Source organism: Ammospiza caudacuta, chromosome 1, assembly GCF_027887145.1.
Source record: "Ammospiza caudacuta isolate bAmmCau1 chromosome 1, bAmmCau1.pri, whole genome shotgun sequence".
Taxonomy (NCBI): Eukaryota; Metazoa; Chordata; class Aves; order Passeriformes; family Passerellidae; genus Ammospiza; species Ammospiza caudacuta.
In genome coordinates, this window is record NC_080593.1 from 30,120,909 (window position 1) to 30,146,499 (window position 25,591).

General features: G+C 39.5%; 1 protein-coding gene across 1 annotated transcript; it reads right to left on the bottom strand.

Moving 5' to 3' along the window:
* Nucleotides 1-664: 664 nt before the first annotated feature.
* Nucleotides 665-25,404, bottom strand: ANKMY2 (ankyrin repeat and MYND domain containing 2). Its single transcript, XM_058822158.1, has 10 exons — nucleotides 25,194-25,404; nucleotides 21,907-21,971; nucleotides 14,064-14,202; nucleotides 12,157-12,255; nucleotides 9,935-10,095; nucleotides 8,593-8,807; nucleotides 7,362-7,497; nucleotides 5,472-5,600; nucleotides 4,922-5,063; nucleotides 665-2,162 (listed from the first exon to the last, which is right to left on the bottom strand). Exons 1-10 carry the CDS (start codon nucleotides 25,402-25,404, stop codon nucleotides 1,939-1,941), a joined length of 1,521 nt encoding a protein of 506 aa, XP_058678141.1. The 3' UTR covers nucleotides 665-1,938.
* Between the last annotated feature and the right edge of the window lie 187 nt (nucleotides 25,405-25,591).

Below are 25,591 nucleotides of genomic sequence, written 5' to 3' on the forward strand. Positions count from 1 at the left end.
AAGTACTTAACTGCTCACTAATTTTTAGGAAACTAAGGATAAATTCTTTTATTTCTTATAATACACTTCCTCACATACTTCTTCCATTCTGTCAAGGCCTAAGGTCAATGATGCTTTCTAAACATTTCCAAGTCCTTCTTTCAGGCTGTAGCTTGTCTGCTGAGTTCCTTCCTTCTCTCCTAAGTTAACCCAGAGCCACAGGACAGTCTCTGTTGGCAGGGATCTCTGGAGCTTATCTAGTCCAGCTTTCCTGCAGGAACCAGGGTGGAGATGAGGTCTGATGGGGAATCAAAGATTTCCAGTGAGCAAGGCTCCACCACTGGGAGAATGAAAGCAGGATTGGTGCTGGGGATTTAGCACACTTCCAAAACCCTGACCCTTTTGCCCTGAAGGGATGGATTTCAGAGAATCCTTGAACAGCAACACCCCTGAGAGCTCCAAAGGCTGTGAATGGAACAGGGAGGCAGCAGCACTTCTGCATTCCCAGACCCCAGAGTGGAGGGTGACTACAGCATGACTACACATCTGAGTTCCAGGCAGGCATTTCTTGCCTGCCAATTGTCCAGAAGTTAAATTTGTATACTCAAGCTACAGGAGTCCCCTGCATGTCACAGGAGAATGTCACCATGTTACAGACACAGGAACATAATTGCCACATAGCCCCTTTCTTTTAAAAAAATTCCCTTTATTCATCACAATCTACTAATCCTTGAAATTAAAACAGAAGTACATTCCCTCCACAGGTGGATTTATGTATCCTCATTCTTACAGTTTTCAGAATATTAAACAAAAACTTTCAACATATTAAATAGTAAAAAAAATTAAGAGTGTTTTCTCTGTTTTGAGGATGGTCCTTACTCCTCTAATTAGAAGAATACTGCTATTTTTAAAACACCACTGATTCAGCTGACAGTAAGTCTCCAATTTTGCCATCCCTATGCAGCAAGTGATATTTTCAGTTGTGGCATTCCCATTGATTTCATGAGACACAGAAATAAATCTGAGTGAAAAACGAAGTTGAGGGGAGCTATTTTCTAGATCTGAAAGCCAAAGTGAAATCCCAGTTGTTTCAATGGACACATGAATTTTCTTATCTAATTCACTGTGACCAGTTCAGCAAGAAAAATACTTAGCATTTTTTGTTTATGAAATAATTCACAAGCAACATCCCACTGTGCTCTAAGGCATCTTTACCTGAAAAATTTAGAATGTATTATTCTTGTCAGTCAAAATATTTTGAGTCATTCTGGTCTTCCCTTCATTAAACTTTGGAATATTTCTAACCAAACCAATAGTGAAATACACATTTCACCATCAGCTTGAGACACCTGGAACAGCAGTTTCATTTACTACAATTGCCACAAAATAGACATTATTTTTGTGCTCTGACTAGTCAAAAATATTTACAGTAATGTCATGAAAAACTGGGAGTTCAGATGAGTATCTTCAGAAACTTAATTGCTACTGAATTCCTTCAGATAAAGCTTCATAAAGTGCTGAAAAAAAAAGCAATTTAATAGTTGGCCCTCCAGTGCTTTTATCTACAGGTCTATGCATTTGCAGAAAAAAAAATTAAATTACAATTAAAGTAAGTTTTAAGTTTGGAAAACATGAATAATCCAAATCAAATGCTGTTCATTTTTCACTATGTGGCTCATTAACCACAGAAACTCAGTTTCACTGGGCTTATGTTGGTATACATACAGATGGATCTATGCCACTAATTTTTAGCAGATAACAAATACCTATCTTGACAATTTACAACAAAACCTGGAGTATTTAGAGATAAAGTAGTCAGTATTCTATCTCTTGATGAACAGAGACATTCTGTATTTTAAAAGAAGTCTTGCATAAGCCAAGCTCCAAGAACTCAGACATGGTCAGCATTAAAAATTCTTTAGTACCCTTGAGAGCTCTCAGTCCCTTCCTACCCTCTTCTTACTCCTCAGAATCTTGAATTTTTTGAAGATCAATGTCATCTAAGGCAGTTTCACTCTCCAGTGGACTTTCGGGTTGCAGGGCTAGTGCCTCCATCTCTTTGGTAAGTTCAGGTTCTTCTGTTCCATCAGTAGGATGATTTGGATCCTCGTTTTTTGTAGGATCTGGACCAGGATCTGACTGTTCTTCACTTGTAGAACTACCCTCTACTTGTTGCATTTCATCTGAACAAAAGAGAAATCACACAATTAATAAACACTGAATTCCTTTAAAAGCAAACATTTTTATTGTTGAGAAACAATAACACTAGGATACTTTGCATCAATTACAGAAGTTATTTAATTAGAAAATCTTAATTGAAAAAACCCAAAACACTAAAACTTTACTTAAGTTGTCATAAGGTTACTCTGGAACTAACCCTATACAAAGCTCTCATTAATTTATCTTCCATTTTTGCCAGACTACCTTTTTTTTATTATAAAGTGTTGCAGTGTGTTGCAATTTCCTGTTTTACTTCCCAGTCCCTTCCCAGGTGTGGCAATACCTCTCTCCCTTCCCCCTCGCCCCCTTGCTGAGTGAGTTCTGTCAATCAGGCTTAACATTCCAGCAAGGCCTCCTGTGGTTGGTCAAGTTCAAAGGATGCCCTTCAGGCCTGGGGTCATTGGCCTGTCTCGGTGTCCCTCGTCCCTGAGACCCTCCTCCTTCCACCTGGCTGGTGCCTCACCTGTCTCTTCTCCTCCCCCTGTCCCTGGGCTTAAATTCAGCCAGGTCCATGTCATTGGGATTCTGTTAGAGCTGTAACCAAGATTCAGACGTCTGTGTCCATGGAATAAACTCTGGATATAAACCCTCCGGCAGAATCCGTCTCCTTTTCCTCTTCACCCTAGCCTGAAGCCTTTCCACCAAAGGTAAACTGAGGTTCTACAAGCCTGGACTTGTTTCAGCGCCCAGCTGCAACATCCAGCCAGCCAAAAGTGTCTCTGAGGTGAAACACCACAGGTGCCACCTTTGGCCCAGAAGCAAGGGTCAGACAGGGCCAGGCACAATCTACCTGCTAATACTGGGATCGTATTCCAATATTTTGGCACCCAACGTGATGCTATAGAGAGGAGCAAAGTAAGATACTATATTCTTTTAACTTTCAATTCAAACATGCTTTATTGACACTATACTTATCACCAGCTTCTCAAAGAATGGCTGCAAGGCAGTTAAACACTGAGTACAGGTGGGGTTTGTTTTAAATCAAAAAGACATGGACACAACTATATAGGAAGCATTTCTGCATAAAACAGACTGAAGAAATTATGTGCTTAAAAACATTGAACTTTGGTTGAAATGAGTCATCCTAAAATTCATAACATGACTGCATGGAACAGAATAAGCTATTGCACCTTTACTCTTCAAGCAATGTTTTCTGAAAAAAAAATAAGTGTTAAATAACTTTTTTCACCTGATTCGACTAAGTAGGGCTTGCATGCTAGGACTTCTGAAAAGAAGGAGGGGAAAGCCTAATTGGGAGAAGTAGTTATATCTTGGTTTATTGTTCGGTGCTGTGATTGATAGCCAGCCAAGAACAGTCACAGCCAGCTAGCCACAGCCCTGCCAAAGCCTTACGTGGCAGTGAGCTCAGAGCCTTCAGCACAGGCTGAAACGGGGACTTTCTTGACACTCACCCCTGTACAGCAGAAACACTTAAACTCATGGGTTTGCTTGTAGTTGCAGCTGTTGAATTTGTTTCTTTTTGATTATTAGTTTCCTGATGTACAGGATTTGTAGGGGGTATTACTAACTTTCTGAAATAAAACTGCTGTTGATATGAAATGCTCTGATACACCACCATTCACAAGGTGACCTGAAGCTCAGATGACTTCAGTGTCTTACTAACAGTGCATAATTGGATAAGGTCTGTAATGTGCTGGCTGTCTACTTGAATCAGTTAATGAAGATTAACATGTAGATAATGGAGGAGGAGAAGCATAACACAAAATGTCAGCTTCCCTTTTTAGGCAGGAAGGGAGAAGAGCCATCCACCAAGATCCTGCCCCTCCCTCTGAAAAGGACAGCCCGTGAGGCATCACTGCTCACAGCCCATTATGTTTTGATGTACTGTTATGCAATATATCCAGGGATTTCTAATATCCTTGTCTCCAATTTCCACAGTCATCCTGATCTCATGCAACAGCAGCTCTCATAACACGATCAACTGAGGAAACTGTTGAAAACTTTAATTATTACTGATTCATTACTGATTTATATCCTGCTATTTTGAGTACAGCTGAAGTGAACATTACCATTGTAAGGCAACATGATTTGTGCAGTGCACTTCTACAATCCTTAAAACAAAGGAACGGAAATCCAGTAAGTTGTAAAAGAGAAAAAGTGATTTCATCCCCTACTTTCCTGTTATTTCACTTGGAGAAACATGGGAAGGGGCAATACAGTGTTTATTACGTTATTATGTTTTAATTACTTGTTTCTCAAAGGGAGAAAACCACCATGAGCAGTTTAAAGACTACTCCTTGCTTTCCTCACACTCGAAGCACACAACACAATTAACTTGATACTGTGATTATGAAGAGAAGTATTATGGGAGATTTAACATCTATGTTAACCTTTGCAACTGGAAGGAGCAGGCTGCTTGCTTATTATCCAACTTGTCTTAACACCTCCAACAAAACATAGAGCAGCATTAAAGTTCTGCACTAGCTTCATTAAAGATCTGGATTTTGAAACAGTGCAGTGTGAATCAAAAGGCTTCCATTGTAGAAATCTGTGTAACTGCATAATTAAAAACTACATTTGGAAAGTATACAGCATTTGTAAATTTCAAGGCCAGAATCCCAACAAACTCAGCTTTGCTGTTATGTTTCATCAAAGATTTTTCTCCCAACCTCAGCTGTTACAGTTTTAAGACCTGTTAAATTGCTCTTTGTGATGCAGTTAACACAGCATTAGTTTCAGCAAGGGAACAACAGATCCTAACCTTTCTTTTGCTTCTTTTCTTGTTTCCTTTTCTCTTTGGCAGCTTCTAGTTCTTGTTTCTCATGAATTTCCTTCAGGGTCTTGCAGACCTTTTTGTGGGTAAACCAGTGTATTTTCTGGCAGTTCTGGTCACAGTACATCACCTAAAAGTTACCAGAGTTACCAATTAATTTTCACGTATGAAAAGAATTTCTTCGCATTTCTTAGTGCAACAAGTTAAATGTCTATGTATAGTACTTAATGTTATTTTTAAGCAATTTTTAAGGTTATATGGAGTGGCTCTAACCTATATAAGAATCTATAAAGAGCAGTTTTTTATTAACTCTAAACATAGAGAATTTTTGCTTCTTCTTCATTCTTAAGTGTTCACACTTGGAAATCCAAGTACTCCTTCCTAATTGTGAATTCCAGGCATCTTTCCCAGAAGTAGATGGCCTGAATGTCTTCAGTGCAGGCATGCATGTCATTCTTCCTAAGCCTACACATACAGTGAATAGAGAAGCATTCAAAATCCTCAGCACCTCAGTGCAAGTATTTTTTTTTATTCTTACCATTTTACAAACTGAGCATCTTTTGTCTGCTCCCTTTCCCCCACAGGTTGTACAGAATTCAGCATCCACAAAACCCACTTGGCCAGTAATCGCTTGTGTAAGCACAGAAAAAGCTGTGGGGTCAGAGCCCTGAAAGACAGGAGTGGAAATGAGATTAAAAGGCAGCATTGCTGCAGAGAGGGACGTGCAAGGGAAGACCAGAAACGATGAACACGAGTGTTGGTCTCACTGAAGCTGCTGCAGCAGTAAAAAACATAAAACCAAATCAGAGATCTTCAACTAACATGCACAACTTAATATCTGTCTTTAGATAAACTTTTGTATGTGAAGTTAATGTAAGCCCTGAGCTTCTCTAGTATTTCCTCTGTAAGTCATTCATAAACTCCACATTCTTTACATCTGTAGATCCTATGCAGCAGATTTTTGCAGCTCAGTCTCTGTGCTGGCACACAAAATAAATGTTTCATTTGTCACTGTTGTGCTCAGTGCACACAGGTGCTACAGACCAAATGGTCAGAACTTGAAACTTTCAATTATTTGCGTATTACTATTTAGATGTTATTTGCAGCATCCTTCTCATGCAATGCAAGCAGTAAGGTTTAAGTAACCATACATTAAAACTATTCTTTTGGGCAATGATGTAAATATTTGAGGAACAGTGCCAAGTTGTTCTGGCTCTAAGTAATTCCTTCAACTGTCAGACTACCATGGAATATGCACAGTCATAACTACTATGACAACACTGAGATGCCCAGACTGAATCCAAGTAATTGTGCAATGACAAAGGTCAAAGGCTTACACATAAATAAAAATTATAGTATGTCCTTCTTTCCAGCTCTGCATAATGGACAGAAATCAAATGGAATAAACCATCATTGCTTTAAAGGCATGAAAGACTGCAGGCTCTCCCAAGAAAAAAGCAACAGGAAAGAAAATGTTTAATCTAAAGCAAGTTGTAACGCATCACAATGGCTTATGTTTTCACACTGTGTTTATCTTCCTGGCTTAGGCAAACAGTAGAGATTGCACTAAGCCTCAGGACATTTTAGCAGACCTGGAGCCACTTAAAATGGAGGCTATTTTTAATTGGCTCTGAATAATCCAAACACGTCACAAGATTGTTCCAATTCCCCAGTGTTTGTGCGTACAACATCTCGCTCTCAGAGACCAGCGGGAACATGCTTAAAAAAGAACAGCCACTCTTGTGTAAAATTTATTATGAAGCAATAAAGAGTCCTAAAATGAAGAGTGTGCTAGCAAAGACCTAAGAGGACAACTGAGGTTAGATTTTTAACTTGTAATTTTGATTGCCTAATTGAGATATAAATTATGCTGCACATTGCATCATCTTGGCTCTCCCTCTCTGTGATAAAAGGAACCCCACTGAACGTTTCTACCATCATATATTACCAACTTCTTGTGTACAATAAAACAAATGAATGCATTAAATCTAGGAAATTATTCAATCTTAAATTGAATTTAGCCATTGTGAAAACAGAGTGCAAATTAAGTTGCATTTTTATCTGAATCTACCATTTCAATAAGTGAACTGGCATAGAAAAACTGAACAGACATACCAGAGGAGGAAAAGAAAGCTCAGAGACAAGATAAAATTGATCAGTTTTCTTTAAAAGCAGAGATGTTTATGCATTTGTTATGGGCACATGAAAAGAATACTAATTGAAGTAATTTAGACCATTTTCCTGCAATATAAAAAGTGAAATCCAGATACAGAGAGTTTAGGGACATCAAACCCTTTGCTTAAGGGTTGCAGGGTTGTAATATGTTGCAAAAGCTGAGGACAGAAAGACGTCTCAATCTGGATTTACTATGCAAGTCACTGAGAAAGGATTTTCTTGACAGGAAAAGGTCCCTACTCAAACTACTTACTATTTCAACAGGAGCAATACTTCTCACAAGCTGCTGGAGCAACGTGGCTTCACAGTAAGGAAACTTCCGGATACTTTCTCGAATTAGCTTCTCTTGATACACAGGGAAACCATCTTTATCTCTCCCTTTCAAGAGGCTAAATTTTTTAAAATGCATGTAAAATCAGAAATCACATGGTAAATATTCAAGAACAAATACATACAGCATGCTATACTCCGTCCCCTTTCAGATTATAGAGAAGAATTCATAATAATTTGGCAACTTTATATGTTAAGTTCATATGTTAAAATGCAAATGGAAGTGTTTTTATTCTAATGCACAGTCATTATTAAATACACAATATATAAATGCTCTGAAAGCAGGACTTACCAAATAAGCCACAGAGAAAAATAATAATCTATAAGTATACTATCTACATCTGATTAAAATATCAAAATGCTTTGTGCTGTTTAAAAATTATCATTGTCATAATAAACACTGATAAATGAACAATACCTTCAAATGCAAATTCCACTTCATTATAATAACATGTTATAATCCTTACGCCTCTTTGGCTACTGTTTTTTTGTATGGATCACTGATAAACTATTTGATTTCAATATGTGAAAGCTGACTTCATAATTTATTTTCAGTCTCACAGAGGATTTCAGTAAAATTCCACAGTGGTGTATGGGGAATGTAGTCCTTCTAAGAAGTCAGGTCGCTTTGATATGTACGATCAGGCAGCTGGTTGGTAACTTAGTAGATTCTGAAGATCTATCTAAGTTATTTAAGAGGATAAGTTTCATCCAGGGTCTGTGGGATTTACAATTCTCACTTCTTTAGGTGTTTTTGAAAAAAAATCTCAACCTGCATGATTGCTGGAGAGCAAAATGGCACAAGAAATGTTCCCAGATGAACCATACTGGACACTGAGTTGTTCTTTTTTCAAGCCTATCACTCCCCTTTTGTTCAATCACACATTGCTGCTTCATAATGCATATGTAAATGCCAAGTTCTAACCAGTTAAAGCAGAACTGAAATTCCAGGAATGTTTCCTTTCTACCCAGGAAAGGACAGTGTCACTTCAGACAGAAAAAAGGCAGACAGTGCCACCCTGAACTAAATGCAGCTGGGATTACTTAACAAGTTATTTGCCATAGCCTTTATCCAAACCAATCCAATCTATTCCTTCAGTTGTCTTTTTCCAGGGCATACATGGGCTTTGAGACTTCTCTGTAGAAACACTCACCTTTTGATAAACCCATCTAGTTTATCCTCTCGCTCTTTTAAAAATGTGATACATTTCTGGAAGATGCAACTGATATAGTGCATTTTCATAGCAAGAACTTCATTCATGTCTTTCTGCTTCATGCATTTCTCACAAATGAGATCCAGAACCCTGTAACATTTCTGCAGTGCTTCTACTTCAGCCAACAGAGGGTTCTCTTTCACCAGCAACACGATCTAGAAGATTGAAGAAAATGTAATCCAGTAAAGACTTGTGCATTGGTATTAAAGCTTATATAGCTCATTGCAGCTAAATTTCAGTGGAATTTCTAATATTCTTCTACTTCCTTCTTATGCAGTCTTCCCTCTCTTTTCCCAGTCATTATTAACCATTTTTATTCAACATATTGTAATCACAGTTCCCATACAAGAAAACATTTACAACTAAAACTAGTATTAAAAATAGCAAGTTTGTTTTATTTCTTTTAGAATAAGAACCTGAAGAATCAAAACTACTTCTAAAGAAAGTTACAGAAACTACATACACTATCCTAAAATCTCTTTCCTTTTGAACACTGCAGTCTTGTATGGTTTAAGGACTTGTATGATGTAAGCAGTTGCACAGAACACATCAACCTCACATAATTGTAGAGTACTTCCTGTAGCCTAGTAAAGCACTGGATAAAACAGTCTAAGAGGAAACTGTGTGCTCTACTCACTCAATTAGCTGCCACTGGTGCACTACTGTCTCTGTGTATTGTAGATACCTGGCTGGAAACTGTTAACAAATGCTGGGCTTTGACTGGCAAGCCCAAGGAATTTGCTTTTCAATTTAGTTGTATTCATTTCTCTGAACTACACTGGAGGAGCAAACCATAAAAGACATTATTGTCAGCAATGTCCAGGGAAGTAAAATAAACATTCTCTTGCACATACTTTCAGAAACAGCAGCAGGGGTAGATGTTACTGTGGCAAACCAGTGATGAAGGTAGGAAGATAGATGCTGAGAAAAGCACTGAGAGAACAATGAGATTTTGTTAAGATTGGAAATTGTTGTATGTTTCCACTTCAAGTGGGGCTGAGTAATAAAGCCAAAAAAGACAGCTATTTATGGTTACTGATATAAGAAGTAAGAATCTCTCCAATCAAAGGTGTTAGTTCAAGATTCTGGTGTATACAAACACTGAAATAATTTTTTAATCACATCTGAACATTGAACCTGCTTATTTCTCATTTTCAGAAGTAGCTGAATTAGCAGATAATACTTTTGATCTCAGCTGAACTTGCAGAAGAGCAGAAGGCTTTCTGACACAAATAAACTGCTCCCACACCAACAAATACATACAATTTGCATATTACTCCACCTTAACAGGATGCATGTTGGTAGTAGTAATAATTTTATGCAGAGGCCCAGCTAATTTTACTGGCAGTTTTGGTTCTTTGTCTAAGCCTTGTGGTTTAGTGTAGTAGTCCAGCCTTTCACGTGGAAAGAAGTTGTTGATGACAGTCACACAGTCATGTTGACCTAAAGGCACACAAGAAAAGAAATCACCAGTGAAATAATAACAAGAAAAAGAAAACCAAAACCACCTAAACCCAAATGTAATATAAGCAATACAAGTGAGAATTACCCATATGCAAAGGAGCTCTGCATGATATATTTTGCACTGCAAAGAGGCAACTCTTGCCATTCTCTTGTGTGTAGCTCTAACCTTCAGTAAGTGTTATTAACTTAGTGACTCCCAGCAGGGAAAGGCCTCATGAAAATTAATTTTGAATGTCCTGTCTGCTTCCTGCATTCTTTCCCTGGTAAGCCACAACTAGGAGAATAGTCACTTCTCCCCAGTTTATACTATGCTAGTAGTCTCATACTGGTGCTATAATTTTTGAAGATAAGATTTTTCCACTTTGTACTTTTGAAATTAATGACATTTGCATTGAGATTCATAAGCTTTCAGATCTGCAAGCAGGTATTACTGTATTAACCTAAGGTGGGAGAAGTTATAAGAACAGAACAGGTTTAAAGTTTACAAAAAAATAAAAGGATTGTAATGAAAGTAACAAGATAAGAAAAGTTACACCCTTCTTTTTTTCTACATCTGACAATACAACGGATTACTTGACTAAAGGGAAAGTAAAACTTATCTTTTCTAGCTCAGGACCACATTCTTTAAATTGATTGATTTGTCTTGGCACTAATCCTATAATCACCAGAAGACACAGCCAATCAAATTCCAACGTATAAAATCCTCCACTGTTTTAGAAGAGACAGTTCTGAGCTAATAGAGCACAGTGTAAGACAAATGACAGGGGAAGAAGTATCCTCAATTCCCACACACAGGCAGATGAATTAATGTTGATTGGACAAAGAATAAAAAAGGAACAGGAATAGATTCCAATGTTCAGACCTTTACAGAGTAGTGTATCTCAGTATGCCTGAAAATATTTATGCTACCTTGGTGATGTGATGAGATTTTTACAAGAATTCTTAAAAATTCTGTTGGAGATAATATTCCCCATTCACTTCATACAGCATCACATGGGAAAGACTCTCCAAACCCAAAGGAGAATTAATAGGAATAGATTTCTCTGATACTTAAATGAATAGTTAAGGTTTGGCTGCTTGAACTTCAAGTGAGCAATGTCAGCCTTTTCTTCTTTAAAACAGCAGAATAAGATAATGGAAAGTGAAACAGCACTAAATCACTATTCAAGGAAGTAAATCTAAATGGCAAGGTAGCCTTGAATTCACACCACCAAAAGGACTTGAAAGGGGATTCTCAAGCATTCAAATACCATGAGAAGGTTGTGTTTGAAAGAAAATACAGGTCCTCATTTTTGGAATAGCTGTGCCATTGAAAATGACTCCACTTAACCTCATAATATTTTATCAATTCTCCCTGCTAGAGACGAAGTGGGACATTAAGCCAGAAACCTAGCATGGTCAAGGAGGGTAAAAAAATTGAAAAGGGCTTATAAAAACAAACAAAAAAAGAGCAAAAAAAAGAGAAAAAAACAACAGCAAAAAAGCCTATTGCATGTTTTGCCAGGGATTACTTCACATGCTGGAATGATAAATCTCTCTCTTATTCCAATGAAGTCCAGGTCAGTAAGTAGTGAGTGCCTCAGAAGAGGTTCCAAGACTTTGTCCCTCTCCCAGAAGCCAGGGAGAAGGGCAGGGGGTGGCATGCTGCCAGCACACAGCTGCAAAGCTCAGCTGAGCTCCTAACTCCTGGCACTACAGTCATCCTTTCCCACAAGAGAAGCTCCAGTGAGCACTTGGTGCTGCACTCTGGATCCCTCCAGTGCAACCAGCTTCCTCTTACTATTTCCAAAGCAGTGGCATTACAAAAACGTACACACTTGTGTAGCATCTGTTCTCACAGTTAAGATCATCTGTGTTTTCAGGAAATCAAACATGGGAATAGGACACAAACTGACTTACAGGATGAGATGTGGAAAATAAAGATCAACAACATGTCAGTTCAGAATAAGTCATTAAATGATGTTTCTCCAAGAAAAAGCATTAGACTCTAACACTTCACTTCTTTAGGAGTTCAGAAAATGATAATAATTTTCATCTTACCCACAAAAGCAGCCATCTGAGCAGCTGTCCTTCCCACAGAGTTGACAACATCAGTTTCTGCTCCAGCCTCTAACATCATCCAGGTGATTTCTTTGTTTCCTGAATTTGCAGGAAAGATATGGGGAATGAGCAAGGACAAATCAGAACCTGTAATTCTCTATGCTTCAGAAAAAGATGTACTAAATTTCTTGAAGACCAGGAACAACACTGAGGAAAATGAATGCTCTTAATGTCACTATTTTAAGCATGAATTAAGAGAAAGGCATGTGCTTATTTAGAGTTCCAGCAAGTGCAACTCTGCTCTCTGTAATGCACATTCAGCTTCCTGTGGAGCTTATGGGAGTCCTACTCATGTAGCTACACTGGAGGTTGGTCCCTCAGGACAGCAGTATAGAAGGAAATTCTACTAATCTAGTTTAACAGTTCAACTACATTTGCTATTCTAAGAAGAAAAACACATTCAGGACTATGATGTAGCAGGAACACAGAGAACAGAACAGATTGTTCCTGTCTCCAGTGGGAACTGGGTGTTCAGACTGGGCTAAATACCAAGGAAAATGGAGCTAAAATTTGATGGGAAGATTAGATTACTTAATTGGTGCCCTTCAGAGACTAAAAAAGGACACTTGTCACCACTCCTGCTGGTTCTGCTTTCAAAGGTATTCTTACTTTATCCATTTTTGTGCAGATGCTAAGTACAGAAAAGTGAATACAAAAAGGGGATGGTGGATGAAAATGAATGTTTAAAAACAAAGTCACTGCGTCAGTAGTGCTCATGTACCTTTTGTGCTCACAAATAACAGACTCTAAAGTCAACACTTAGAAGCTTTCACACCCAGGATGACAGGCTAAAAGCTCAGCTGTGAGAAAATGGTAAAAATACAGCATTTTCTATAAAATTGCAGTCATTTAACAGCCTCTAAGAGTTTGTCCTCATCTATCTGCTGCAGCTGTGATATTGCTCAATACCACAGGACACTGGAATTTCACAAATCTTTTTACCAACATTGTAGCTGAAAAACAATCTGATGATCTAGTTAAGGTTCATGCACACACATAAGCCTTTTTAATAGTTATGATGAATGAAGGCAGTTTAAACTCTACCTGCTAAGAACCCTGACTCCCCTAGAATTTAATTTTTGGTAAGACATAAGTGGCCTAGTAAAGAAAATACTTAAAATAACCTAATATTCCCAAATCAAATATATTCTCCAAAAGGAACAATGTTTTAATGTAGTGTCGTTTTCTCACTCAAGGAAATTACTTTACCAGCCATCAGGGGAAAAGAATAGCAAGAGGAAAACTGCAAACCACCACTTGAGACAGGAGAAGATATATACAGCTATAAACATGCCCAAGAAAAAAAAAAAAAAATAATGTAAGAGGAGAGTGAAAATTATTTTGGGAAAGTGTGGTTTTAAAATTTACTAAATACATTTTTAAAAGCCCACACAATAGTTGAAAAAATAATGTAGGAGAAAGACAAAATTTGAAAAATACTGGATTGAGAAGTCTTATATATTACCAAAAGCTACTGGTGCAGCATCATTTTCAGTGTAACACAGTCTAAGTAAGAAGACTGCACAGTTTTCTTTTCTAAGTAAGAAAACTGTCCCAGGAAAGTGAATGCTGAGATCTCAAACAAACAGGACAAAGTAGGTACAGGACAAGTAGACTGCATGCCTCAAAATGCTGAACAAAATAAATTTTCATATGTGTCTGAACAGAGGCTCTCCTGTTGCACTGCCCACAGGGTTTTATTTAACATAATGTAGCTGCATGGTTCATATAAATAACAGCAAACCTGAAAAATAAAAGCATGCCAACACTTTTAAATTACTAACTGATGGCAAATTGTACCCATTAATGTCATAAAAATCAGTGATCTGAGTGTAGTAAGAAGTTACCTGAAAGTCCAGCAAACATCAAGGCAGTGTATCCATGCTCATGTTCATTGCAGTTTACATCAGCTCCGTGTCTCAACAGCAACCTGCACATGTCCACCTTCCCTTTGTAGGCTGCATGCATCAGAGGGGTCATGCCATGCTGGCAAAAGGAAGGAGAAGCAAGTAGCATACAAAAAACAATGTTACATCTCTTGATCTTCATACCGCTGATCATTTTTACTTGGCCATACATATTCAATATAACTACCAAAGCCTCACGTAGTATTTTATTTACCAAAAACCCTCACAAAATCTTCATGAAAAAATATGGTTACTAACATGCAGCAGATTTCCATGTCAGTTTTCTTATTATGCTGTGCTATAGATCTGAAAACAGAGCATGGTTTAACAAATGAAAACCATTTACAGTCAATTTATCATTGTCCTTTCATGAAAGACATTAGTGTTGAAGACAGCTAATGTTTCTGCCAGTTGGAAAAGCTTGGTTTAGAAAATTTCTTAGCTTCCTATGTTACTCTTTTCTCCCCTGCTGTGGCTTATATGATAAGCAGCAAGAAAATTAGACATAGGCTCTTGTTGTTTTAAACATTACAAAGACTTTTAGTCTCTGAAACCCATCTTGCTCATTTTTAGTCATGATTACTGATAGTTTTGCCATCCTGGCACTGTGTCCATGATCAGCCAGAGCTCTGACAGCCCTCAGAAGGACACACAGCTCTTGTCAGACTTGGACAAACCTGGCTGGTTTGCTCAACTGCCCCAGTACAAAAATGTTCACTTCAGCACAGGAGGACTGAGGTGGGATTATAAAGGTAAAGCTGGGCAAACCCCTGAGGAAATTTTCAGAACTAGGGTGAACTGTTAGTGCAGGCTCTCTCTCTATCTCTCTTCTAGGGCAGGGAGAAACATGCTGCTGGTTGATAAAACTGCATGATACTCCATTTTCAGAATATAGTATGCTTTTTCCAATATGCTGTTTGTTTTCACTTAACATCAGGTCAGAATTCATGTTATCAGCCAAGACACTTCAACTGTCCAAGAACACACTCCAGCACTGCATGTCAGGAGAGTGCTTTAGTCTGTCCCTCAAGAAAATCAAAATGGTGTTCTGTTCCTTTATCTGCCAGTCAAGGCTGTGGGCTTGAGCACACTCATGTACAACATTACTGCATCTCTGTAAATGCATGGTAATGTGATACTCTGAAATAATGTAATTGTCAGTTTGAACCTTAATGTATTTCTTGTTTCAATTTATGACTGAGTGAAACCCAAGTAAGTTTAATTTACCAGTATAATTTTCAAAAAATTTCTAAAGGTGAGGGAAGTTGGAAAAGTTAAAAGTATAATAATTTTAAGGTATTACAGTTTCATTACTCTCCATCCTAACTGAAAATAACACAAAGTACTTACTTGATGCATTATATTTTAGTAACCCACAAATTTTGGTAAACTGCAATATAAAATGACATTGAAGATCCAAAATACCTAAAGAGATCCCTTCATGAATATGAAACAGACTGCTTTTCCTAGATTTCATTTGGGGTGTCTCAAATGTTGAATAAATACTTTCTGTCCTACTATAAAATGTATTTTATTATATTACATTTCATAATGTTACATCAAAAGCAACTTTACAGGCCAATCCCAGCCTGGAGTCACAGTAGGGATTTGTCTCCCTTAGCAGCACAGAAAGGTACTGCAGTAAGAGAATACAAACACAGCACAGTTTTTGATGGGAGAAAGATCTTTAAAAAACAATGACTTTTTAGTTTGGTTATATCTTGAAAGCCAGTTGTTTCAATTAAGATCTGAAGCCTATATGACAAAGTAAAGAACTGGGATTGTTTTATCCTCTCCTCCCAGAAAACTGTTTTTTAAAATCCTTTGATTTAATTTTGGAAGTGTCAGGCTGTGGTGTGAATCAAAAAAACGTATCAGGCAGAAAATATGTGGATGGTTGCTATAAAATTGGATTAGAAGTCACATTAATATCAGTTTTTCACATTCACAGCAAACAAGAGGGTCAGGCAAGACACAAATTTATCTGGAAATGCTGAGTGTCCTGTATCATGTCCCTACACTGAAACTGGATTGACTGCAAATACTTTTCTCAGCCTGAATGTCAAAGACAGGTCCAGCAACACTCTGTTTTCTCACAGATGACATTTGGATTGTCAGTACAACGTACATAAAAGACAAAACTTGCAGATAGTTTATTAAGCATACAGATGAAACAAATTTTTTTTCCACTACAAAACATCAGATGAAGGATCCTTTTTCTAGCTGTTACCATGCAACATTTTTCTGACCAAAAAAAATCAAACTTTTTAATCTTACTCCCCAGGACAAAAGTAAATCCTTCCCAGCTTTCTTTTTTTGGTAGGTATGTTACATGGTAACTTCTCTTCTGCAGGGCTGCAAGTATTTACTGTATGTCTCACCATTCAAGAGGAATAGAGTTTGCTGGAGAGGCATTTTTAGAGGCATTTCAGAGGTATTTTTAGTGCCTCTAAAAATTACCTGGCACTTCTCTTGACTGGGTTCTCCAGCTCACCAACCAACAAGGCCCTGCTGGCACAACAGGGCTCAGCCAGCCTGGCCATTACAGACCATTCTTCCCAGTTCCTCATGCTGAAAATAGCCCAAAAGCAGACTGAGGAATGGGATTCCAAGAACTGCTGCCATGGGGGGGAAGTCAGTTGACTAAAAAAACCCCAAACAACAAACTATGGGGTCAGTGGAGGGGCAGACAGATGAGTACCAGAACCAGGGACGGGCTGCACTCCACCACCAGCACAAAGGAAGAAGAAAGCAGATCAATCTCTCTTCAGCATCCAGCTGAGGTGTGCTTCAACAGGATGAATAAAAACAAATTCATGAAGATAATAAAATGGAAAAGCAACCTTCTGCCTCCTAGGAACTACAAAGGAAGTTTCCAACAAAACTCCTGCTCAACCTTCATCAACCAGAGGAACGGAGAAACATAGGACAAGTAGGGAACAGGAAGTGGGACAAACAAACAAAAAATACACACTTATCTCCCACTCCAGTGACATGTGCATATTTGGCACAAAACCTCTCAATTCTGTGAACATTTAAACACTCATTATGTGTTAAGAACAGACATCATGAGTGTATTGTTTTGTGGCTAACACGATGACAATCCACCACTGAAGTAGCCCATAAACCTGTGTTACTCAAGCAAACAGTGCAATCCAAGTGCTCCCAACATTCCCATGCTCACTTCACCCTTCTTCTCAAGCATGGAACCTTGCCAAGATGTGGCATACAGGCTGGATGACACTGCAGCAGTCCCTCAGCAGCTACTGGGGTACACTAAGGCATTGCACATGTGAGCACCAGCTATTTAAATAGAGTGGGAAAAGTAAAAAAAAAAAAAAAGCAAAGTGAAAGGGCTGTCCAAACCCTAGCTGAAAACGTGCTGTAGACACCTGTATGCCAGCAATATTAAAGCATCCACCTCTCCCTTCTCCAGGGAGAATTGGAATCATTCCTCCAATGAGAAATGCAGTCCCACATTAACACAGAAGAGTGTCTTATTTTACCCTTCAGGTTCAGGCAACAGTTCAAGTCAGAAAATTACAAACAAAACACATAACTCTGGGTTTGACTTTTACTTGAGACAGTATTTGGGGAATGGTTAAAAATGATGCAAAAAGAACAGGTGCTACAAGGCAAAAATATTTGTTGATGTATCTCTTCAAAAATCAACTCTCTTGTACTGAATGCTGTTAGTCTAGAAATACAACTTGATTCTTCACTGGATGAAAGCCTCTAGAAATCTCACCCTTCAAGCTTTTGAATAAGATTGCCCTTACACATCTCAAATTTCCTAAAAGCAGGATTTGGAAGGAGGTCAACAGCTACATGCACAAATAATTTTAGCTGTAGCTAAGTATGGACTAATTAGAATATGAAATACTGTTCACTAAGTGTCGATCACAGCTATAGTTCTCCTTTACAGTCATCCCCTCAGCTCTTGGTTTCACACATGTAACACATTAGATTCCTCTGATGATCTTTCAGTTCATCTGCAGTGATGAAAAGTTAAAGCCTACATCAATCAGCAACCTGAACTGAAACCAGATAATTCTTACTGGCAGTGGAATTTTCTTTGGTTTGTGTATTTTGAAGTATTATGTAAAAAACATCAAAAGACAAAGCCCTTCCTCCTCAATAAGGGCCAAGGATCTGGCATTTTCTGCTAGCATAGGATTTTCACACTAGGATAGCAAGGCAGATTACCTGAGGACCCCTCCATTGAACACACTCACCATGAGTGAAGCTACTCACATCTCAGCCAGGAATAAGCAGGCTGCTGCTGGAATTCCCAGGAAATGTTTGGTTCTGTAGCATAGAGAAGCAGTCTGTTTCTAAATTATCTATTACCAAACTGAACAGCTCAATTACCAAACTAGAGGAAAAAATTAATGCTGTTAATCCCAGATGATAGTTCTGTAAGAAGATTATGAACAACCTTACAGTTATTTTAAATAGAGAAAAATGATGTATTTTTCAGGTCAAGTCTGTTGGCTTGATCTGTAGAAAACAGGGGATATAGTACTCCACTACTCCCTTGCAACCTTAACTACCAACATGACCAGAGGAAACTTCCACAGCTGGGAAGCTCATGTGCTTCCTTGAGCCTGCCTTTCTATATCAATCTGAAATATTTTAGCCACATGCTGCAGATGGAGTTCAAGTCAGCAAAGTGCTGACAAAAAGTCACAGTATTTACAAGCTCTGTGCTCTCAGAGCAAAGAAAAGTTCTGAACACTTTCTTCAATACTAAGTTTCCAAATTATCAACCACTCCATTAAAAAATTACTAAGAAGTGTGCATTTAAGTTAAATATATTTGATTTTATTTTACATCCATTTCTACAGCCCATCTATTTGTTCCAATGTTTGAGGACACCTGAACTTAAATGTCCCTGAAGTTTTAAAGTTGCCAAACTATTAAAGACCAGTTTTGCAGAAAAGCCATTGCACTTGTTTTCATAAAGACAGTGATTAAGACACAACAAAACAATTGATTTGGTCAGAAAGGGTGGTGAGAAAAAACAGATTGTATCTGCTGGATATCTCCAACCTTCTGGAAGATGGGCATCTGGGAAACTTGTCTGAGTGAAGGGATCTTACTCTGTGCTGACACTCCCAGCAGAGCTCAGCAGACAGCAGGAGGTGAAGGGTATGAGGGAGTCTTGGAACAAGGGCAGGAAAAGCAAGCAGACTTAGAAAGTATTTTTTTTTATTTTTAAATACATGTACCAACAGCAGAAGCAATGCTGAAATACTGCATTCAGCTCCTATGAACATTTTTGAAGAAAGAAGCCAAAACAACTGGAAAGGGTTTGAAAAAGAGCCACTATTATAGCTCACTTGCTGCAGAAACATAACTTTAGGCAAGATACTTAAAAGGTCACTGCATCTGAAAGATGTTAAAATGTGACTTGGTCCTTGTCTAAAGGTACATAGAGAGAAGACAGCTGATTGTTAGTAGCTTTTAATCTACAAGAAAGTGGATCCAAGCAATTAGAATATACAGTCAAACAAAAAATGAAAGGAACAGCTTATGTGTGGGTTCTTTTTAAATTAGGAAGTTCACCATACAACAACCTGCTTCTGATGCTGAGAGTTCTTCAGTCCAAAATTACTAAATTGTGATTGCATGCTTGCTGTACCACAGCTGGAAGACAGAATTACATTCAACCTGGGCTCATTCTGTGAATTCTTCATGTAAAAAAAGTCCTCAAGGATGGAAATGAACTCCTACTGAATTGAGCTCCCACTTTAATACCTAAGCATTCCATCTTCAGGGCTTCCTTACTTCTTAACATTAACAAAGTAAGTAACAGTAGTAATGTAAATGTGAATTTCAAGATAAGCAACTAAGGCAACAGAAAAAAAAAAAAAGACCTGATGCACTGAGAACAGTCTCCAGTTGTGGCAACAATGAATAAAAGACTGAGCTGATGTTTAACAGGGATTTCACACAAACTTATGTATGGATATTAGAATAACACATTGGAGCACAAATGGGTTATAAAAGAAAAATTGTAACACTAAAATAGCTGATGGATTTAAGAAACCTGAACCCTCTCCTCTTTAATGAGCATGATTACACACCATTCTTGGGAGTAAAAAAAGAGTCTGCAAGAAGTCCATTGCATAAAGTTTTATGGGCCTTATTTGTATTTAGTCAGATAGGAGCCATAGGTAAATACTGTTAATACTATTTCTTCTACAACAGTAGCCTGAGGCATAACTCAGACATGTTTTTTTGAATAAGCCACATCCTTTTAACACTAATCCTGGATGTTGCACTAATACTGCAGCAATGCTGCCATCATTGAGCACAACCAGCAACTACACTTAAGGAAAACCTTTTGATGTCCATACAATAATGCACACTTACAACCAGACTTATATTGTGTCTTGGGTTCCTAAAGTTCAGTGTAAAGCTTGACTAGTTTTGAAATTCATACAATAGAAATTCAGGTTTAGTATTTAACTTAAGAACAATCAGAAAATTGATCTGTTGGGAGAAAAAAAAGGCTAACAACATGCCATGAAGATACCTGGTAGAAGAAGTGGCAATTTTTCTCCATTCAGCATTTATGAGGCCACATCTACACTATACCCTGTCCCATTTTGAGCCTTCCAGTGCAATAAAGACATGGATAAACCACAACAAAATCAATGCAGTACCACCACTACACAGTAGGAACCTGAGCACTTGTGCAGTGAGGAGAGGCTGCAGGAGGGGCTTGCACAGCCTGGAGAAGAAATGGCTTTTGTGGGACCCAACAGCAGCCTGCCAGAGCTGACAGGGAGAAGACAAACTCTTCACTTATGGTGGTAGGAGGGCAAGAGACACAGAGCCTGAGCTGAGGTTCAGACACAAGTGAAACACTGTTTCACCGAAATCACAGTAGGAGAGTAGAACAAGTTGCCCAGTAATATTTTACAGCCTCCATCCTTAGAGATTTACAAGGCCAGACATGTCAAAACTCAGAGCAATCTCATCTGACCCTGGAGCTGAAGCTGCTTTGAGTCAGAGGCCGAACTAGACACATTCCCAGAATTTCCCAGTGACACCTATGAAATTATAAAGCTGTGAAAACCACAGATTAACATTTAAATGGATAAATTACACGTAGATTTAATATGCATGATGGGGAATTAGTTTTGCTTGCATGCTACATTTCATATTAATGTTGCATGCTTTAAAAAGCATTGTAAAAAGAAAAATAAGAGGAAACATGAACATCACATAAGGTTCCTTTCTCCACAACCTTATTCCCACGTCCAGGTAGCACTTCAGGATTTAATCTGGTACATGTTTACCACACCCATTTGTATAAAAGGCTGTGGTTCCATTTCTGATTGAGCTACTCACCCTCCAAGTATGCCCACGAGACCCAAGCATGGGATGGGGACTGGACAGGTGCTGTGCCTGCCACAGAGGGACAAGCACAGGGACTTCACTGCTTGTGAAGGTGACAAGAAGTCAGGGAGCACCCCACGTGTTTCACTGCAGCATTTATCTTACCTTACAGAAAAAGCTCAGGCTGGAACTTGAGACAAAATACAGCGTGGTACTTTAAGTAACATTAATCTTTAACCTTTCTTTAAAACACAGTAAGAACTATTCAAAGGTTCATTACTCAGCTGCATGCTGGAAATATCTTGAGAGTTACTCTGATTTTCAGGGCTATAGCAACTGCTGTTAGAGAAATGTTATTTAACAACAGGAAGGCCTTCACAGCTAGCATTCTCCTTATTAAACTCAGCATAATGCTTGCACAGGTTTGCAGTACCTCATCCAGGCAATTGACACGGACATTCTTGCTCCCCAGTAGCCTTCCAGCCTCCTCAGTGTTTCCTTCAAATAAAAAGACACAAAGAGAAAAGGAGATGAGAAACAGAATAAACTGAGAATCTGGAGGAAAATGGTCATTTCCATTTCTCATTAGAATCAAAATCTTTGTATGTTACCTGCTTAGGACGTAGATTAACCACCAATAAATTAACTGCACTTAGTGAAGAAGCTTAGGAATGAACAGTGTTATGTTTTAGAAGGTAAAAGCCAAGAACTCACAACATCAAAGAGCAGCTGGAAAGCATGAACTACAAGTAAACATCCATTTTTTGTGCAGTAACTGACCTACACACACAAAAATGGGACACTCACATAAACAGCACATGAACAGCTCCAAATGAGCATCATGATACTGAACATTTTAATAAATGTTGTGCTTTCATCTCTTCTGGGGCCTCTTTTGTCTAAAAGAGCAGTCTACATTCTCAAAAAAAGAAAATACCTCACTTTAAAAGACTTTTTGGTTTGAATGAAACATGCTTCATCATTTACTCACATCATTTTTCCTGTTTCAATTTGAAATTTGCAATCTAACACATTCACAAAAGTGGAATGAATTTGCTTTTTGCTAATAGAGAATAGAGATAGAAAGGACAAGGACCCAGGTAGCTTGATCATTGACATTTCTAAAAATTGACAAATGCATAAGAAGACTGAAATCTGAAAAAAAAGTGTGCCAGGAAAAACAGGCTGCACCTGATTTTCAATTCTACCACACTACTATTTTTCAATTCCCTACCAAAATCCTTTTGGCTAAGCCACAGGTCTAAGAACATGATTTAAAGCCCATTGGAGGACAATTCAGATATTGCCAACACAGCTTCTACAGGCACAAAGAAATAAAAGAACATTCCAAGAGTCTGAGTTTGGAGAATATTATTGCAAATTAACAGAAACTTCTAATTACTGATTCAATCATCAGCAAAGCTCTTTCAGCAGTGATGTGCTTAATAAAAATAAGCACTGCAACACTTATTTTAATTATTTTCATGTTTATCTTCACTCTTTCAGAAGTCATCCACCAATGTTTCAGCAAAACAGCTCTTGCAACTTCAGTTTTGGCTAAAAAAATCCCATTGAAATACTAGAAATAATTTATTTTCATAAGGCTTTTTGATGTGTTTTAACTACACTACATGGGCTTTTACCATTTTTCTTTTAATTCATTAATTTCAGGAAAAAAAGACAATTACCCAAGTCATCTCACACACTTAATAAAGATTCCTGACTGGCAGTCAGGGAACCATCAACTAACTTACTCCCCCCAGTAACATACATATATTCTAAACATGTTAGAAGCTTCTTAAGAACTGGATCAGTTTTCAGAAGAACATCCCAGCCAAAGAACAAACATCAGTAAGAGAAAGTCTTCAAGGGCTGATCTCCAAGCAAATTTTAATACAAGCAAAGCAAAGTTGCATTTACAAACTCAGAGTTCTGTATGACAAAACACTGAAGGATTTTCAAACAAGACACTAAACTGATGGAAGTCAGATTTCTAGAACTGGCCAGAGGTGAAAGCTGGAGCCAGGCTCCTCATAGTGGTGGCATGGTAGGAACACAAGAGATAACAGGCAGCAGCTGAAATGAAAGGATGCTTCAGACTGGAGACAAGGAAAACCACTTTGATTATGAGCCCAGTAAGGCAAAGAGATTGCCCAGAGACATTGTACAGCATTCCTCCTTGGAAGTTTTCAAGGTCTGACAGGATAAAGCCCTGAGTGATCACACCTGACCTCACAGCTGATGTGTTTTCAGCAGGAGGTTGGCCTAGAGAACTCCTGCAGCCTCTCCCAACCTGAATTATCCCATCACCCTTATCAGAAGCATCAACTGAGTTAGACAGAGGTTTCTGCAAGACCAAGGTCTGAAACTCTTATTAAAGTGAGTCAATCAAACTGGTTCTGGTCCACAATAAATTCACTGCCCATTGTCCTTGTCCTATGCCTGTGTCTCTGACACAAAGGAACATTTTAATACAACTGAGAGTGAAGCACCAGAATTGCAGTAAAACTTTCATGGGTTCAAATTGCCTGGAAACTACATCTAGAAATGCACGGAACACAAAGCAGTTGTAGTTTGCTTACAACTAATGAACGTTGCTCATGATTTTCAAAATACCAGTTGGAGGGTAACTATTTAGTTGGGGTTATGAAATCCATGTTGCTGGACCAGGGAACCCAAATGACAGAAAGTACTCTGGCAACAAACATGTGTGACAGTGCAATGAAACTTTGACACTCACACGAAATGTAAAACCACAGAATGGGTCAGGTTAGAAGGGACCACAGTAGCCTGGTATGCGCTCCAACCTCCCTGCTCAAGCAGGCCCAGAGCACATGGCACAGAATTGCCAGAATTCCAGACAGTTCTGAGTATCTCCAGTGAGGGAGACTCCACAACTTCTCTGGTTAATCTGTTCCAGTGCGTGGCCAACTACACAGTAAAGAAATCCTTCCTCTTAATCAAGTGGAATTTTCTGTGCATCAGTTTCTGCCCCTTGCCTCATGTCCTGCTGCTTGGCACCACCAGGAAGCACCAGGCTCTATCATCTTGACACCCTTCGTTCAGAGAGACATTGATGCCCTCTCCTCTCCTCTCTCTAAGAGGACAAGATACTATAAGGAATAGTAAAATAGAACATTATAAGGGATGAGAGGTGCACAACACCCCAAACAAGCTCAAGTGCTGGAAATATGAGAATAATGTGTCTGCAGAGACGCCCTGGTCTGACAACAGCACATGGGAAAAACCTCACAGCACGCTAGAAGACTAGATTACCCCCAAGAAAACTTTCTTTTTTTTTTTTTTGGCAGTGGACATTAACACCAATAATGAGGCAAACATCAACAGACACTGCCGGTAAGATGCAAGCTTTCCCTGGCAAAGTTAGACCCGCCCAGCGGATCTTCCCCAGCCCCGCAGCGCGCCCCCCGCTGCACTGCCCGGGTGTCGCGGGCCTGCCGGGAGGGGAGCGCCGCTCTCCCCGGCCGGGAGAAGGAGAAGGGTGACGGCCCGCAGGCGGGCCGGGGAGGCAGCGGCCCTCAGCGCCGTGACCCGAGCAGCGCGGTGGGGGCGAGGGAGCCCGCGGCGAGCGGCCGGTAACGGCGCCGCACCCGCCGCCCCCAACGTGCGGGCACACGAAACCCCTCCCGGGGCACGGCCAGCGGGGCCCGTGGGAGCTGCGGCCCGGGGCCGCGAGCGGCGTGGGCCGGGAGGGCTCACCTGTGGCGATCACTGCCAGCAAGTCCTTCTCCTCCGCGCTCAGGTCGCCTTTCCTGGGGGGAGCCATCGCGACCCCCGCGCAGGGTAAGGCGGGATCAGCCCGGGACGGCGCCCGAAGCGCCCCCGCCCGCGGCACCGCCCCCGCCCTGCTCCTCACGGAGCCTTCCGCCCGCAGCCCCGCCCTGCCGGGGCCGACTGCGGGGCGAACCATTCCTGTCCAGGGATGGGGGGCACTGCGTGCCAGCCTCTCGCCCTCCGCCAGCTTCCCGCGCGGTGCTGCCAGAGAGAAGGAGCCTGTCCGCTTTTATCCCTTGTTTTCAAGTCGAGAAACGCGTTACGCTTTTCTTTTTTGTCCCCTTTTTGACTTCTCCGCGGCTCGTTCGTTTCTCCTCCCCGGG

Bases quoted from the DNA above. Each gene is read 5' to 3' on its own strand.
- ANKMY2 (XM_058822158.1), bottom strand. From the start codon at position 25,404: ATGGTTCGCCCCGCAGTCGGCCCCGGCAGGGCGGGGCTGCGGGCGGAA. The intron at 7,498-8,592 runs GTGAGTGTTTCT...TAAAAAATTTAG, and splicing joins CTAGATGGGTTTATCAAAAG to CCTCTTGAAAGGGAGAGATA. The intron at 5,601-7,361 runs GTAAGTAGTTTG...CCTGTCTTTCAG, and splicing joins GTATTGCTCCTGTTGAAATA to GGCTCTGACCCCACAGCTTT.